At 52.5% G+C, this 18,205-nt stretch overlaps 1 protein-coding gene across 1 annotated transcript in view; it reads right to left on the bottom strand.

Moving 5' to 3' along the window:
• The window catches only part of LOXHD1 (lipoxygenase homology PLAT domains 1), a 163,209-nt gene extending 156,256 nt beyond the window's left edge, over positions 1-6,953 (bottom strand). Inside the window, exons 1-2 of the mRNA XM_049620144.1 lie at positions 6,631-6,953; positions 933-1,047 (exon numbers count right to left, since the gene is read on the bottom strand). Of these exons, the coding sequence (XP_049476101.1) occupies positions 933-1,047; positions 6,631-6,760 (245 nt within the window). The 5' untranslated portion in view covers positions 6,761-6,953. The remainder of the gene's footprint in view (positions 1-932; positions 1,048-6,630) is intronic.
• Between the last annotated feature and the right edge of the window lie 11,252 nt (positions 6,954-18,205).

The raw sequence follows: 18,205 nt of genomic DNA, 5'->3' as shown, positions 1-18,205 counted from the left end.
TTTCTTGGCTATAGAACTCTCGGTACAAATAAAATCTGACTCCGAAACTCGGTGGGTAAGACAACCATCAGTGAGCTACTCTGCAGGAAGGATGGGGGCACGATGGGCCCAGAACCAACGGACCGATCCCCGGTTCCATTCAGCACAGATTGAAAACCAGGGCCTAGACCACGCCTGCAGCCCCCGGGAAGCTCTAGAACTCTAGAATTCTGCCAAAGCGTTCCCATGTTTTGCTCTGGGTATATCTGTGTGTGCCTGTGTGCGGTCGGGGGACAGGGTCCAAACAAAGAGGCAGCAGCCCCTGCTGTCAATGGATCACAAATGAGATGGGGAACACAAGGCGCACACACGAACACATACACAGAGCACGTCTACACAGACACGCACACGAGCACACATGCTAGTCTATACGGCTGACTCGAGTGTGTGTTGGCAGGTTTAGTGTGACACTGGGCCCCTGGAGAGACACAGGTGCAGAGCACTTTAAGCTCATGCTTCCTTTGAATGCATGCTTTTGTTTCTTCCTCTCAACTGCCCTGTAAGTTTGGTAAAAGGGGAATTCTCACTCCCAGACGCTAGATGAGGAAGCCAGGCCGTTGGATGCAAAGAGATTTGGCCAAAGTTACATGGCAACCACGTGGTAAAGCTGGGCCTAGACCCAGGTTTCTTAGTCCTGAGTGTCCTCTCCCAAAGCAAGGGACAGCTAATAAGATCCTGGGGAAGTCAGAGATCCAAAGTGGGCGATACTTCTCACAAAAGCCAACAGGGGAGCTAAGGAATATTGGCTGGAGATCACTGGGAGAGACCTGGTTGACAGAGGCCCCATGCCACTTAATATGCCTGTGGACACACGGGTCTTCTCCCTGGGCTCCAGAACGGCACCAACCCTGACTAATGGCCCGTGACCCCACTAAGGCCAAGTTGGTACTCACTTGCTGGTGAGGTGGAGCTTGGGAGAGAGCCCATTCTCTCCGAAAATGGTGATGAAGACATTGGCATCTGTCCCTGCACCACGAACATCCCCCGTGGCTGTGACCACCTCGTAGACTGGAGGAGAAAAGAGAACACATCACAGGCTTCTGAGAAAACCCAGAATCCTACAGGGGCTTGGAGAAGTCACAGCTCCTGCCAGCTGTGCAGAGGATATCCAGCCACAAAGGCGTCTATTCTATAAACCCCGCTCCAGCCCACAAGCCACTGAGCCAGGGTCAGAGCCACAACAACTCCCGTGTAAGACCCAAACCTCCCATTTAATGCCACACATTCATCTTACAGGTGAGGAGCCTGCAGGCAGCAGGGAAAGCCCAGGTCACATACCACTCGGTGTCAGCACTAGAGCCCAGCCCAGGGCCTCTGGACGCCTGGTCTGTGATCTTTCCAGCACGGCACTCATGTGCCTCCTAGACCTGGCCTTCTTCAGAGCCTGCACCTGCCCCTCACTCTCCTCTCTGCCCTCTACAAACACAGCTGCATTGCCAGCCCTCGTCTCCCGTGAGCTCCCAGGCACTGTCATCACAGGCTCCAGACAAGGCATCCCAGAGCCGAGCAGAGCTTTGTCCAGTGTCCCTTCTTAGCAGGGGCACTGATTTCCCTTCTCTGAGGTTCCTAGAACCTTGTGCTGTTTGCTGTTGATGCCTTTTCTCTTGAAGTCCCTGGTTCTGATGAAGGTCTCGATCAAGGCACTACAAGACAAGAAAGGAAGCAGCAGTACATTTGCACCACTCCTTGTCTCTGGGGACAAACAAATCCTAATTCTTCATAGCCTACACCACAAGGGTGCCTGATCTGTACACAAGCCCTCCTTGGACGACTCCAGGGCCTGAAGCGATGCCCACACAGCTTTGCACGTACATAAGGGCCTTTCCAAACTGAAGGTCCACAGAAGAATGAGCAGGATTGTGGAAATCCCAGGACCACATCACATGCGAGAAGACAGAGGCCTGGAGACGTGTGGTTTGGAGAAAAGGAGAGTCTGGGGCACGAGAGGGATGAGGAAGCTGCCTCAAAAGCTGATTTCAAGGGCACACAGCTCCTTCTTCAACAGCACACTGGCCATAAAAAATGTGATAAATTGGACTTAGTGAAAATTAAGACCATCATGAGAATGAAAAGGCGAAGATATTTGGAACACATATGGCTATCAAAGGACTCATAAGCAGAAGATATAAAGAAGCCATACAAATAAATAAGGAAAACAGATACCACACTATTAGGGCAACAAATTGTTTAAAAGATAAACACACGCTTACAAGAAGACCCAGACATTCCACTTTGGGTATTCACCCGGGAGAAATAAAAACATGCCTTCTCAAAGACCCACGTACAAACATTCACAGCAGCTTTGTACATAACAGCTCTACACTTGATCTTAGCCAAAAGGCCGAGAAGCGATAATAATGGCTCTAAACTGGACACAACCTAAATATGCAACCGCAGGTGAACGGATCAACAAATCGTGATATAACCATACGACGGAATCCTACTCAGCAACAGAAAGGAGTGAACCACCCTTATATGCAATATAGGTGAATCTCAAGCAGGTTATGTTGAGCAAAAGAAGTCAGACACAAGACACTGCACACTATAATGCCATTTACATGAATCTCTAAAAAGACTAAACTATTTTAACAGAAAGCAGAACACAGCTGCCTGGAGTTTGCAGCATGGAGAATTGACTGAGGAGGGGCTCAGGGAACTTTGGGGGATAATTTAAATGCTCTATACATAGATTGGGCTAATGGTTACACAGAGGTATACATTTGTCAATGCCCATCAAACAGCACATTTAAAATCGATACATTTTGGGGCGCCTGGGTGGCTCAGCCAGTTAAGCATCCGACTTCAGTTCAGGTCATGATCTCACGGCTCATGAGTTCAGGCCCCGCATCGGACTCTGTGCTGACAGCTCAGACATGGGGCCTGTTTCAGATTCTGTGTCTTCTTCTCTCTCTGGCCCTTCCCCTCTCGAGCTCTGTCTCTCTCACTCTCTCTCTCTCAAAAATAAATAAACATTAAAAATTTTTTTCAAATAAAGTAAAATTGATGCATTTTATTAAAAAGTAGTTACAGTTCAATAAAACTGTGTTTCAATAAAATTGACAAATGGGCCAAAGATTTAAGTAGGCAAGTCATAGGCGAAGATATCCAAATGGCCAATAAACATATGGAAGAGTGTTCAGCATCACTGTTCGTTGGGGAAATGCAAACTGAAATTACAATGAGATACTACTATATCCCCACCAGAATGGCTAAAATTAAAAAGACTGACAGTGCTAAGTGTTGGCAAGAACGTGTCCTGATCTGAATGGTAATTACCCAAGCATGAACATACCTGAAAAGTCATCCAACTGTATCTTTGTGAAAGTTTTATACTGTATATATATTATACCCCAATTTAAAAATTTTAATTAAAAAACTTAATTCAGATGGCCAAAGAACGATCTTGCGGAGGACACATATCCTGGGGAAAACACAACATTCTGTTTGGCTCCAGAAGGGACGACCCCAACGAACAAAGTACCCTCCCTGGTCAGCACAAAGAACCATCAATGGCACCATAGCGTTGCTCCTGGCACAGAGCCTGGCACGTGGGAAGTGCACAATAAATAATTACCTGGGGGAATGAATGAGCAAATGAATGTATCAATCGATGAAATGAACACAGACTATGGAACTCAAGTGACCGATATCTGACCCCCAATTCTACCATTACTGGCTATGTGATAGCAACCAAATTTTGTACACAGCCTCCATTTCCTCATCTCTGAAGGAGGAACAATTTCTTCCTTGAAGGACTGTGATCAGGATTGAATCAAATAAAACAAAATTTTCACTGTTCGTTCTCACTGACTCCAGCACTTGCACTTCGAGGAACTTATCTTACAGACGCTCTTCCACAGTTGGATAAAAGATATGCGTTCCTCAAGTGGTAGACTTCCCTCATAATCACCACCACCATCATCACCATCATCCCTATCATGGTCATCATCATCTCCATTGCCAGCATCAAAGGCATCATCATCATGCCCGCCATTATCCCCATTAAAAATTCTCAGGGAGGCTGCCTTGGGACATTGTACCGCAACCGATGCTGGGCAAGCCTGTCTGGGCTGCACAAGAGGAGAGGGTCTCAGGGCTGGAAGCATGTGCCGGATGGCCCCCAAGGTCCCTTGGATCTCAGGTTCTGAAATGAGTCACACTCTTCCCCTCATGGCCCTGTCCGAGCCAGGAGACAGACCAATGCCGGGGCTCAGCCTTCCCTCAGAGGATTGACGGAGCCGCTCTGCTCCCACTGGCTGTTGGCGAGCTCCACTGTAGCCTGGAGGTGACCTGAAGAACAGAGAGGGACACCGAGGCCTTTCTCCTTTTCCTCCTTCTTCTTCCCCATCCCACTCCCCAACAGTCTCCCAATAATGCAAGACTGGAGTTCAAAAGAGTGGGAGGCATGTTGTTCTAGAAGCGAGAGAGTAGCAGTGACCACGAGGGTTCAGCATGTGACTACCATTAGCAGCATCCATGTTTACTGCCAGTGTCCTGCACCTGACTGGGGAGCCTGTGCGCCCACATCTCTTAGAAATGTCAGCGTTACACCCACCTCGCCTTGCTCTTCTCCAAGCGCTGGTACCACAGTCAAGGTCAAGCTGCGCAAGAGCAAGCACGAGCCAGACCAGCTCGATTCAGATTCTGACTGCGACTTGGTAGCTTTGTGATCTCGGGCGAGTTATGTAACTTCACCATGCCTCAGTTTCCCCATCTGAGAAAGAGGACAAGGACCCCACCTGCTCCTCGGCTGGTTGTGAGGATCACACTGGTTAGTATGAGCACAGTTCTCTCGATGTGCCCGGTGCACAGAGCGCCGTTCCGTCTGGTGGCACCGAGAGGTCAAGGGGGGGACTCGCCTTGAGAAAGGATATTTTAAACTCTTGTTCTCTCTCCCGCCTGTGACTTTGCTCAAGTCACTTAAGTTCTCAGGACCTCAGTCCTTAACCTGTGAATTGGGACTGATCACACCTGCCTTGACCGTTCTCAGGAATCTTCGAGATCAAATGTGAGCACAGAGGGAAGAAGGCTTCACGAAGGGTAAAAAGAAGAGCAAACATGTGAGGGACCAGATAGTCACACAGGCGTGCAGAGCCCCTGAACAGAAGTGGACAGGGTGGCAGGTCCGGGAGCTTTGAGAATGTGCTTCCCGGCAGGCAGCCATGTGCACTGGGGAGCTGAGAGTACTTGCCGAGGGTGCTGCACCCACATCCAGCTGCAAACACCCCCCCCCCCAACTGGTCTGGGCTTGCGGTCCCACCCCTGCGCTGGGGGAGGGCGGCAATGCCTCACTCGTCCAGGCACATCTTTTCTTCCCTCAGCCCCCACTCCCCTCCTCCACCCCAGGAGGCACCCGGGACATCCTGCCGGGAAAGGGACCCCAGCTGAGCCACGGCCTTCAGGCAGCGACCACCTTCTCTGAGCCTGGATCTGTGCTGGCAGCTGGGGGAGGAGTGAGGACAAGGGAAGGAGGGCCCCACCTTCATGGAGGGCCGTGTGGCTGAGGCTTAAGAGGCTACAACATGCCAGGCTTGCGTGAAGCAGCGGAACAATGAAGAAGTGGATGTAATCAAGGAGTTCCCAGTGGGCTGGGATTAAGGAAGGCTTCATGGAAGAGGAGGACCCAAGCTGGGCTTTCAAAGTTAAGATAGGAAGAGGGAGAAAGGGGAGGGCGAGCCAGTCCATGGGCAGGCACAGGGCAGGCGTTCAATCGGTATTTGGTGTCTCAATGGATGGACGGGTGAATGAATGAATAGGTGAGTGAATGAATGAATGTGGTGCTTACAGGGACTAGTGAGCCACTTTGGAGTAAGCACGGAGAATTTAAATGCCTTCAGGGGCTAGGCAGGCAGCGTCCATGGGCGAAACGGACCTAGTCTGAGCGACAAGGAGCAGTGGAGACTGTGGTGTCCACAAACTGGATGTCCACAGCCTACAGGCGTTCACAGGCCAAACCTTAGAAAACATGGTAACGGCAAAAAAAAACCCTGAACACCATCAAACCAAACCAACGACAACCCTCTGCGGGCCAAAATTACCTTCTGGACCCCCGATTCTGCCCTCTCTGATTATCTGGCAAGAAGGTGGAACCCTTCAAAGCAGCCCCATCCACCCCGATCAGCGGTGGGGGCAGGGGGTGCACAGAGACTGGAAGAGCAAGCCCCGGGGTGCAGAGCAGTAAGTGTCCTCCTTGCTGAACCCCAGGCCCCATCTCCACCGCTGTGGTGACAGCCGTCCCCACCCCGCCAGGCCAGCCGTGAGGGGTCAGGCCTCCCTCTCTCTCCCCTCCACAGCCCGAGCAGGGGCTCTGGGCCATCAGACCACAGGGTGGAGGCCAGGTTGGAGCCTGGCTCTTGGGAGGCATAGGACTGGAGAGCGTGGGCACCGCGGTTCGGGTCTATTCTGTGCCACTGAGACATGACTAAGGGCAGCTGGCCTCAACTCTTGTACAGGGGGCAACCCCGTGTGATGCCTGCCCGGTCACTCCCGGTGACAACGCAGGAGACTCCGCGGGAGGAGCCGGGTTGGAACCCACATCTCCTCCTCCAAGCGCAGGAAAGGGCCCCGCGCAGCCCTGCCCGCCGCCCGCACCTTTGGCCTTGTAGTACTCGTGCTCCAGCTCCTCCTCGTCGTCCTCTGAGGCGTAGTTCAGCAGCTCCTCCTCGTACAGGGCGAGAAAGTCGATGTCTTTCTTTCTCCTCTTTTTCTTTTGGGGCATCATCTTGCCGGCTGCCCCTTCCTGGCACTCGCAGGCTGACGGCACCCACCACCTCGCACCCTCCTGGCCCCGAGGCCTTTTCTCCCTGAGCTCCGACGCCCACCTCTGGGTCCCCTGTGTCTACAGCCCCCTCCTGTTCCCCTGTCCTCTCAGGCCCCTGAGCAGAACCCTGTGCCCTATCTCTGCCCTTCCTGTCCCTGGCCCCTCTCTCTGCCACCCTGTGCACCTGCCCTGGGGTTTCTCCTTGGGCCTCATCTCTTATTCATGGGGACTGCGGGCACGCTGTCTTCCTTACCCCGCCCCTCTCCTCCCCTCATGGAGAATCAGGTGACATCAAGCCCATGGCATCTTCTCCCACCTGGCCTCACAGCAAGGGGGCCCCCTGGGGCCTCTCCAGGTCACCCCAGGGGTAGGTGGGGGCCTCCCCCATGGAGATCCCCTAACCTCACAGCTAGAGCTGTGAACAACGTCCCCAGGCCTTGGGGCCCTTCCTAAGGAGGGCACGGCCTGGAATCGTCTGAGCTCCCAGGACTCAGAGGCCTCTGTTTCTCTCCATTATTCATGACCTCTGCTCGCCTTACAAAGCAGGCAAGGTTCTTACTGCATCCTTCTCGTTCCATCTCTCTGCTTCCATCTCCTCGTGACCGCTGGCTTCTGGAAGAGACCATTTGGCTGGAGGAGACCCTGCTGCCCTTCAGAGACGCTTCTCCAACCAGCACTCAGATAATCCACAAAGCATTTTCTGAGGTGTGAGTTACTGGTACCACCAGGCCAGAGCCATGGACGCTGGAGAGGCCCACTGCATCATATGTGACCCCCACAATGACTGGACAGGCCAGTCAAGGTTAGCCAGCATCTGTTTTAACCGGCACTCTCTATTTGCCCACATTGCCCTCTGCACTTTCAAATGAAATGGTACAAGCCCTCTGAGCCCCTCCACTTGGCCGACATTCCCCCAACCACGGCCCCACAAGGGGGGATTCTGAGCTGGGGCAAGAGAACCGAGTCCCAGGGACCCCTCTCCACCCTCAATCAGCAAGAAAAATTTCCCTTAGGCCCACTGGACTCCTCTTCCTTGCTTATTTTATTTTGCTAAGATTTTATTAAAGCACTTTGGCCTTAATTTTAGTAAGATTTCTTACAACCTGAGTTGTAAGTTTTCTGTGTAAATCCCCAAATGCTAGAAATTTCCAGTCTACATGCAACTCCTATCTCTCTGTCTTGGCAGTGTGAGGTCAAGAGGCTAGAACCGCCTCACTGCCTCCTGGCTGTATGGCCTTAGAGGAGGCCTGGCCCCCCATCAGTGGAAGGGGGATAATGACCCACGAAGGCATATTGAGTACTTGGAGAAAGTGCTCAGTAAGCAGAAGCCTCTGGAACACAGTAGGGGCTTACTAAATGCCTGTGACTCCTAATGAACGTTTCTCTCTTATTCTGCATGGTGTGTGTGTATGGGGGGTGGAGGGGGGTAGGCAATGCTTTGAAATCATCTCAGATTGTTCCAGAAGCCCCCCTTTGGGTCCCCTGTGCAAGGACTGGCCCCATGTGTTCTCTTTCTTCTGTGGGGCCCAGTCCACGGCAGCACATCAGAGACCACAGGTGAACACGCTGAATCATCTGTGTCCTCCAACATAGGGCAGAGATGTCCATTTACTTGTTGGTCTCTCCCCCCATCTCTCCCAGTCACAAGCTCTGAGGGGGCAGGCATCACGCCCCCTTGTCCTGGACCTATCATACGCCTGGCACACGGCGGGCTTCGGTAAGCATCAGTTCAGTGGATGAATGCACAAATTGCAGGCAGATCTATAAAGCAGCCATGAACACAAGGCCCTCTGTTTCCGAGGAAAACACTATGGGCTGAAGAGAAGTCACTTTCAATGATATGTTGGTAGGGTGAGTGTCCCAGAATGGGTACTATTCTGAGCACATTAGGCCTAGAGAACAGGACACTTCCTCACAAATGTGAACAACTGTCCTGCAGCGCAAGCACTAGACTAATCTGTGTGGCTGTGGGTGGTGATTACAGAAAAGCAGGTTTCAACCCAATCCGGGAAGAAGGATGGGACCCCCCCAGGCCAGAGGTCCCTGGGTGACACAGTGTGGCTGGAGGGCATCGCTCATGACCTACAGCAGGGGGCGCTCCAGCAGCCCCTGTGGATTTGGATTGGACAGCTCTCCATCCGGGAGCTGGGATACTCCAGGAGGCTGGATGGCAGGTGCAGACAGACAGTGGAGGAACCATGCCAGGTCACCCAGCACCACACGACTTTTCGCCAGCTCCTCCTTGGTCACCCCTGTGTCCCACCACCTCTCGGCCCAGAGCTGAGTCCACCGACTGTGCCCTTAGCCCAGAGCCCCAGCGCCCAGGACCCCCGGCCACCACCTCACCTTCTCTGTTGTGGGTCTTCTCCCTCTGAGACGCTCTCTGTCAAGGTCAATGTTTCCTAAAGCCGGATTCCAGAATGCCTCGATTAGCCCCGCGGGATTCACCAAATGCCGATTTCTGACCCCACACCCCTACCCCAGACCTACCGAGTCCAAGTCTCTGAAGATGAAACTTGGGGACCCAGAGTTTCGACAAGCCCCTCTCGTCAGGGGGGAGGAGGGGAGATGGGGGAATGTCCTAAAATTAGAGAACAAGAGGGGCCGATACCTGCCCAGGTGAACTCACTAACTTGATCAGTTCACCTGGGCTAAGGGGAGGGGCTCAGCAAGCTTCCGTCGCCACACACAGCCTTATCTGCACTTTGGAGTCACCTGGAGGGTTTTTAAATTCCCATGCCTGGGTCCCACCCCCAGAGATGCCGATTTTCTCTGTTTGCGGTGGAGCCTGGGCGCAGGGAACTTCCGAAGCTCCCGGCAGATGCGGGACAGCTAGGCAGCAGTCAGCACTCACACCCCTCCCCAGAGTCTGGGGCAGCTTTGTTCTCTCGAACCACCCGCGTCCCCACCATGAGGAGGCAACTCTGACCCCAAAGTCGTCACCCAGGAAAGATCAAATTCACCTCTTCCCCTGCCTGTTCTGCAGAAGGATCGCCCTGGAATCAGCCCAAAGTCCTTCTTGTGAGGGAAGAAGAGCGAAGTCCAATCGTGGACGATGCGCGCCCCCTGCTGGCAGCATGTGGTTTGACCTCTGTTGTTAATTCTACCTTTGGGTTCTTTAGAAACAGACCTTAAAGAGTACAGAGAAGTTACTAGGATTGTTATGGCAAATACTATCCGTCCAGAGAAAAAAATAAAACAAAGTGCTCATTTTGTATGCAGGACGGTTTAGATTTAAAAAAAAAAAACAACAACAATAAAATGCTTATTGGACTGTTTTTTTTTTTTTTCAAAAAATTTAAAATAAAATATTTTGAGAAAATCCATGGCATTAAAACACGATAAGAGAACAGGGTCTGAAACAGTACCACGTGTTGATGGGGACATGAAATGACTAGAGCTCTCATGCTGCTGGTGGCAGTGGTAAGTGGTGCAGCCACTTTGGAAAAGAGTTGGCCCTGTTTTATAAAGCCACCCAGACACTTCCCACATAACCCAGAAATTCCACTCCGGGGTATTTACCTAAGAGAAATGAAAATACATGTCCACACAAAAGCTGCATGTGAATGTTCACACAAGCTTTTATTCGTAAGAGCCCAAACCTGGAACAACTCACACGCCCATCAACTGGCCAGTACTACTCAACCACAAAAAGGCAGGAAGTACTGGACATGCTACAGTATGGACGAATCTCGAAAGCATTAAGCCAAGTGAAAGGACCCAGCCAGAAGAAAACTGCATTCTGCGTGATTGCGTTTGTGTGACATTCTGGGAGATTTAAAACTGGACCAATGGTGGTAGGGGGTGGGCCGGGGGGCAGGGGATTCACCACACGAGAGGCACAAGGAGGCAGCGCTTTGGCTCCCCCCTATCTCTCTTCCTGGTCCTGCCTCGTGCAGGTGCCAGCCCATCGGGGGAAGGCCCACCATGCAGGCCTGGCTGCTGACCTGAGCCTCGTCCCCAGCTCTGTGGTGTTAGGACCCTGTGTGTGGTTGGCTGGGAAACAGGGCTCAGGGCGGGTTTGCAGACCCACTCTCCTTCCAGGCAGGGCCAAGGTCAATGCCGGCCCCTTCCTCCAATCTAGGCTTAGCATCCTCCAATCCAAACTATATAGGGTGGTTCTTGGGGCGCCTGGGGGGTTCAGTCAGCTAAGCGACTGACTTCGGCTCAGGTCATGATCTCCTGTGAGTTTGAGCCCCGCGTCTGGCTCTGTGCTGACAGCTTAGAGCCTGGAGCCTGCTTCGGATTCTGTGTCTCCCTCTCTGTCTGCCCTTTCCCTGCTCTCTCTCTCTCTCTCTCTCTCTCTCTCTCTCTCTCAAAAATAAATAGATGCTAAAAAAACCCCAAAAAACAAAAAAAGCACATTTTAAACTGTATAGGGTGATTCTGTACCCTAAATGATAAAGCTGACACTTGGATTCCCATCAGTTTCTTGTATACTGGTAAAAACACCAAGACCAGACATGGCAATTATAGGAATCCCAAACGTCTGATTATAGGGAAGGGGCTGTTTATCCCACAGACCATTTGCACATGCACACAAATGCATGCACATACACACAGAATGATTTCATTCCCCAGCCTCACTCTCCTTCCAGGACATCCTCCTGCTGCTGAATGAATTCTCTTAAAGCTTGCCTTTGGTCATGTCACTTTCCAGTTCAAACACCTTCACTTACACCTCAGTGCAAACAAATTTTATCAGCCAAGATTCTGGACTGCAAGCAGCAGAAACTAACACTAGCTTGTTTAAGTAGAAAATTTGTTTAAAAAGTTAATATCGGGGCAAGGGGGTCTCAGAATTTCTGAGAGGTCTTAGGAGCTGCTCCCTAGAAAGGATACCTGACCCAGGGAGGCCCTTACTGCCCCCAGTGATGGGTCTGGACACACAGTTTGTACCAAGCTTCAGCACTGGCCTCTACTGCCCCTGCTGATGCCAACCTTTCCAGAATAGACTCTGCTGACTTCTGCCAATTCAGAGTCTGGGGCTTGTGCACCTGATTGGCTGAGCCTCAGTCATGTGCCTATATTTTGCAGCAAAGGAGGCTGGGAAAGTGAGTTTGGGGCATGTTCAGCTCTTACATTGGGAGCTGTCCTCTCCTCAAACTTTAGAAGGGGCGCTCAGACACTAGGTTGCGGAAAGAATCACAAATGTCCCCGACACAAATTAAATTCTAGCACGTCCAGCTGACATCGGAGGCCCTCTGTAATCTGTCCCAACCGCCCGCTTAGGGGAGTTAACATTGTAGTTAAACTGAAGACGTCCCTGGGCACTTTCTTCCCGCAAGCCTTAGCTCACTCTGACATCAGAACTGTAGCGTGCATTTCTGTATCAGCCAGCTATTGCTACATAACAATCACAAAAAACTCAGTGGTGCAAGTGTCGCACGGCTGGGGCTTGGCTGGGGTGACTCACTCACCCTGGGCTCAGCTGGCAGCTGTGTCAGTCTACAGGCCTGGCTGAACTTGGCTGGGGAGGCTCACCCTGGGGCCAGGCTGAAGGAGCAGCTGCTGCCGGGAGAGCACTTCTCAGGGCCGTGGAGGAAGGGCACGGGGGTGAGTCTGGTGCTGCCAGCACCCTTGAGGCCTACACCTGCATCACATCTGCTAACATCATTGGGTCACGCAAAGCAATACAAGTGGCTGAGCCCAGAGGCTCAGGCTTTAAACTTTCATAGCAAAGGGTGTGGACACAGCAAAGGGTTCTCCCTTCCACCAGTCTGCGCTCCCTTCTAAGGAAGTCACGTGCATCCCCAGTGCCCACTGGAGTATGAATGTGGCCCTCAAGACATGTTGAAGGAATGAGCCAATCACAAGTGTGTGTGTTGGGGTGAGCGGGGTGTAAAGAGTCCGTGTAAGAAGTCCCAGGAACTTGAGGGCGTGTCCTAGAAGCTCTGGTTCCCACCTGTTCCCTGTTCTGGTTCCCTGTCCTGGTTCCCACCTGTGGCTCCCCACCACCACATGTGCCCGATTTCTCACCCAAGGGAAGCAGCTAGTCTGATATCTCAAGATGAACCACCCCTATTCTGGAAGCAGAGCAGGTGATGTCGTGTGGTGAGGTTGGTGGTCTTCCCGTGTCACTGAAACGTTAGTTCCCACTAACATTTCACTTTAGACTACCCGGGGTATTAGGAAAGCTCACCCTCAACCACTTCTGCCCCCTCCGATCCACTCTGCTCACAAACACTGAGGGATTTTACTGAAAAACAAATCCGACTGTGAGTGTCCGGTAAGTGTTTATTAAATAAATCAACGAACCACATTCGACTTCTGTCCCCCAGCTCACCGATTCATTGATTGATTGATTCATCGATGGATTGACTGATTCATTCATTCACTCAAAAATATATTTTGAACTGCTGCTTCCCTGACCCTGAGCTCTTTCTCTTATGAAGATAGACTAGAATACAGTGCCGGGTCTCAGGGCTAACCCTCAAATAGCATCCTTAGATTCCACGGTTGCTTGCTTGAGTGTTTGGCATTTTATAGTTGTAATAAGAAACATTTAAACATCTTGCAGCCGGCATGGAAATTCTTGTTAGGAGGAAGGCGAAGTGTGACCTGAGATCCCAGTTCGGTGGGAGACCAAGTGCACAGAGATGTGTTCTCCCAGGGACACGGTTGAGGAACTGGGGACAGGGAGACACAGAAGGGACAACAAGAGGAGGGGCCAGAGAGGCTGGCTGGGGCTGGGGCCACGTGCAGTGTCCACACTGGGAGGCTGGCAGGCGGTTGGGCCGGCCAAGGACATGTTAGCCTGGGGACGCCGAGAGGACACTGAACATTCCACTTGAGGTTGCTTGTTTGGAAGGGGTTTCCATCACTTTCTCCTCTCCTCCCGCATCACTGTATATACATTATATGATCATGGATATCAAGGAAAGGTCTACGTCTAGTACCTGGGTGGCTAAGGGATATACAACCAAAACATGTTCAGAAGCAGGAGTCTGAATGTCAGCCTCTGAGGGTTTACACATCATCTTCTCTAATGGGAAAGCACAGGGAAGGCTTTGGACCTCCCCAAGATGCAGATTTGGGGAAGTCTTTTCCACAGGTGAGCTCCAGTCAGGCTGTTTGTGCACAAATTAAAAAAAAAAATAATGTGTATATATGTGTGTATATATACATACATATATATACACACATAATATAGGTATATATATTTACATATGTATGTATATGTATATATATGTATATGTATATATGTATATGTATATATATGTGTATGTATATATATACATATATATATACACACTCCTTTTTTATTTTTATTTTTAAAATTTTTTTAACGTTTATTTATTTTTGAGAGAGAGAGTGTGAGCAGGGGAGAGGCAGAGTGAGAGGAAGACCGAGGATCTGAAGTGGGCTCTGTGCTGACAGCAGAGAGCTGGAGGAGGGGCTGGAACTCATGAACCGCTAGATCATGACCCGAGCCAAAGTCGTACGCTTACCTGACTGAGCCACCAGGCACCCCTATATAATCCTATTTTAAACACACTCAATGGACATTGGCATGGAAAGAACTTTTTAGAACATTTTAGGGGCACCTGGACGGTTCAGTCAGTTAGGCGTCCGACTCTTGATTTCGGCTCGGGTCATGATCTCATGGTTCCTGAGATCGAGCCCCACGCTGGGCTGTGCGCTGACGGCGTGGAGCCTGCTTCAGATTCTCTGTCTCCCTCTCTCTCTGCCTGTCCCCTGCTCTCTGTCTCTCTTTCAAAAATAAATAAACATTAAAAAAAAACTTTATAAGAAGGTAATTTGTGCTCCAATGCCTTTTGATGTGACTCCAGACCTTGACGGCTGCTTTGCTCTCAAGAGAGGTAGGGCTGTGTAGCTTCCAGGTGTGAGCGCGTCTGATACCCCACCTGCTCGGTCAGCCCTCTAGCCCTCCCCGGGACTCTCCCTCCGCAGACACAAGCCTGTGGTTCCCTCTCTGTGTCCTCCTGAGGCCTGTGGGGTGTTGCTTCAGGACCCCACCGACTTGGTCTGGATCTGGTCTCTGAGCCCACCTGCTCTCCTGCTCAGACAGGAACAGGTCACATGAGGACCCAAGAAGGCCCGAAGATATGCCCAGGGAGGCCACGGGTCCCTCCCAAGTCCTGGCGGCCTCTTCGCATTGGGCTGTGCCGCATGAGCCCAAGCCCCAAACACACACACACACACACACACACACACACACACACGGCCACAGCCAGAGTCTTTGCTAGATGAACCACGTGACTGGTTTTATTGGGTAGAAACTGAAGGCCTTGCAAGCACAGTGACAGATACAAAGAGCCCTGATTATACTCCGAGGACAGATAAGTCATCACTTCCGAATCCCTCAGGGACGGCCGCACACAGCTGTACTTTGGACGGATGTACTTTGGATGCACCCCTGGGTGAACCCTTGCTCTTGCGCACGGACTGCACTCCCCGTCGCCCCGTCTCCACCGGGCAAGGAGTGTCTCCCTCCGAGGCATCAGGCCTCAGGGTGGCGGAGGGAGCGAGCCCGGCGGGCCAGAGAGGGACGTCCTTCAGCATCAGCCCCCTCGCCCTCAGCCGGCGCGTCTCCGCATCCCAGCAAGTGACACCTCGGCCTCCCTTTGCTTCTCCGGTGGGAATAGCCCCGTGGAGCACGTGCGGTGTGATTCAGCTCCTGGGAAAGGACAGCGAGACAGGCACGGGCCGAGAAGCCCCCAGAGGTCACGGCCATGTGGCCCCTTTGTCTTCACACACTGCAGGCCACTCGGAGTGACGTCGGTGCCACCAAGCCCTCGGGGACAAACTCCTCTGCCTTCACGTGAGCCCCTGGGCAGGGCTCCCTGCAAAGTGACGCTGGGCCAGCGCGGCCGCGAGGCGGTGGCCGGGTTTCCTCTGCTGGCCTCGTCATCTGCCCCCCACCCAAGCTTCATCCGGGCAGCAGGGTGGCAGGGGACTGACTCCACACTGTTAACACTAAACAACCCGGCGTGTGCTCACTGAGATAGTGTGTTAGTTAAAAATAATAATGATACATCTGCATACGTTTCACGGTTCAAACAACACAGCTTTGAAGAAGACTTACAGCTTTCTGTGGGGAGGGCGGTTGGGTCCAAAAATGAAATTTGCAGGCGACCAAGAAGACCCTGTTGCGCCCTAAAACATTTGTGCAAAGTGTGGGAGCCCCCAGGGGGGGACTAGCTGTCCCCCAAAGCAACGTTGGGCAGGAGGGCATGCTCAGGAGGCGGCCACGGTGAGAGTCAAGGGTCCCGCTGAAGAAGAGTGTGGGAGGGCTGGCTCCGGGATGGGCTGGGAGGACCTGTCGCTGGGGCCCCCACCAGCCTCCTCCCAAACAGCTACGGCGCCACGGGTCTGATGCTGACCTGCTCCACAGTCCCCCTCTGCTCAGACCTGTGGCCTTAGGCGACCCTCTGCCAAGTACAGCACAGCCACCCGGTGTTCCGGCTCTGGGAGCCCCAGGCGCAGGACCTCGAGAGGAATGAATGCTACAAAGAGCCCTCCACAGAACGAGGCAGGGCGCGAGGCCCAGGGTAAAGCCCAGGCCTGGACCAGACTCCAAGCAGCCTGGCAACCTCAGCGGGAAGAAAGCAGAGAAGCCTGAGAGGCTAGCGCAGGACATGGCTACTACCCCCCTCTGTCCCCTCAGGAAGCTGGGGCGCCCGACCCCAGAACGCTACCACCAATCCCATGTGACCGGGGGCATGCCACTGTCGTCCTGCTGGGCCCCAGTGAGGTCGGGACGCCCCCTGACCGCCCCACCGTTCTCAGAAGAATACAGGGAGGCCTGGTGAGAAAACCGAGGACGACAGTGCCTGGAAAGCAGGAAGTGCTCATCTGCGGGCGGAGAAAAAGAGTCCTATTCTTAAATTCACAAAGGACTCCGGGCCGGAGTCACTGCAGAGACCGCCCCGGCCCCAGCGTGACCAGGACACCACCGGCGGAGGCAGAGGTGCAGAGAGAGAATGGCGTGGCGAGCACCGTCTACCACGCTGCGAAGCTCCCTTCCAGGGATCGGTGGGGGGAGTGGAAGGGGCACATCCCCCCTGCTCCCGGCCTTCTTTTTCTTGGGGGAAGAGTCAGAGGGAACACGCCAGTCCAAAAGAGTGAGTCTGCCTATCTCGTTTACCCTACATTCTCAGATAATGAACTACCGCACCCGCCCGAACTTCAAGAGACCTGAGGGCCAACCTTTTAAGCACCAAGATTTCTAGGACTGTGTTGTGTTTGGGAACGGAAGTAATTCCGAAATGGGTAAGCTGCTCCTCCGCCTTCTTAAGCACAGGATACCGAAGGCTGCTTGCTCCCGTTCCCCCCGGTGTGGTCGCCGACGACGTCACAGGGTGAGCAGATCTAAGATGCTCTGTGCCCTCGGGGCTACCACAGCACATTTGCGCCTCCACTAACCGGCCTCAGATCACTTGCCGCTTTCCGAGGAGTTTTGGTCTTTTTAATGCCATTACTGTCAGGCTACTAGCTGCCATTTCTTGCTAAATCTAGCACCTGTTGTCATTCTCTTCGTTCACTTTATTATGAGAAACCGGAATCAAGTTCCCTAGAATTGAATTTAAAATTAAAGCAAACGCCACAAGGGATCCGCTGTTTGCCAAAATGTTTGGTCTTTAACACAGAGCTTTACAGCATCTATTTCAGGGGCTCAAAATCAATTTTCCTTCATCTGAGTCCCCAGCTACCTAAGGGCTGAGTGAGCTTGCTTGGGTAAGTGGTTCCGGGAAGTGAGGTGTGCTTTGACCTTATTTCAGTAAGAAAGTAATCAGAGTCTCCTTTAACAAGTCTGCAAGGTGTTCAGTGGGTCTTGTAAACTTTGCCGTTGAATATGGGCTTCTGAGCTGCTATGCGGATAAAGTTCTTGCTGGGACCACATCGTTGGAGGCGTCTCCAGAGGGAAGGGGCAAGGGACTTGCCTCCAGTTGTGGGGAGGAGAGACTGAGGCAGGATCCAGATGGTAAAATGATGGATTCAACTGGAACCTTTTCCAAACGAAGGTGGAAAAGGAAGAGCCCAGCGCAATAGGGAGGGAACTCAGTCCCTGCGTCACATGAACCATTTCTGTGGAACGTTCCCTCATCACCACCTTCCTGCTTGTTTTCCACAGGTGTGTGGGGGATAGGGACAGATCACTGCACCCAGCTTCCACCCTCAGTGGGCCAGGAACTCTGTGCTAAAGAGTGCAGCGTGACAGAAGAGCCCGGGACTTACCCTGAGTGACAGTCACACTCACGGGAGCCCTGGGAGTGACCATCTCACGGCACTTTGACCTTGTCACACCCTGACTGCTGGGGTTACCTTGGTCTGGGCACCGGTTCCCCACAAGGCTCCTTGGGCATGCTCTCCAGGGGGCCACAGGCGCATCAGCAGGAAAAAGCAAACACTGGCCTGAGGGTTAAGGGTCCCGGTTCTGTC

The sequence above is a fragment of the Panthera uncia genome (assembly GCF_023721935.1).
Source record: "Panthera uncia isolate 11264 chromosome D3 unlocalized genomic scaffold, Puncia_PCG_1.0 HiC_scaffold_8, whole genome shotgun sequence".
In the NCBI taxonomy this organism is placed as follows: domain Eukaryota; kingdom Metazoa; phylum Chordata; class Mammalia; order Carnivora; family Felidae; genus Panthera; species Panthera uncia.
Note: the sequence above shows the minus strand (reverse complement) of the source record. Positions and strands in the feature narration are given on the sequence as shown.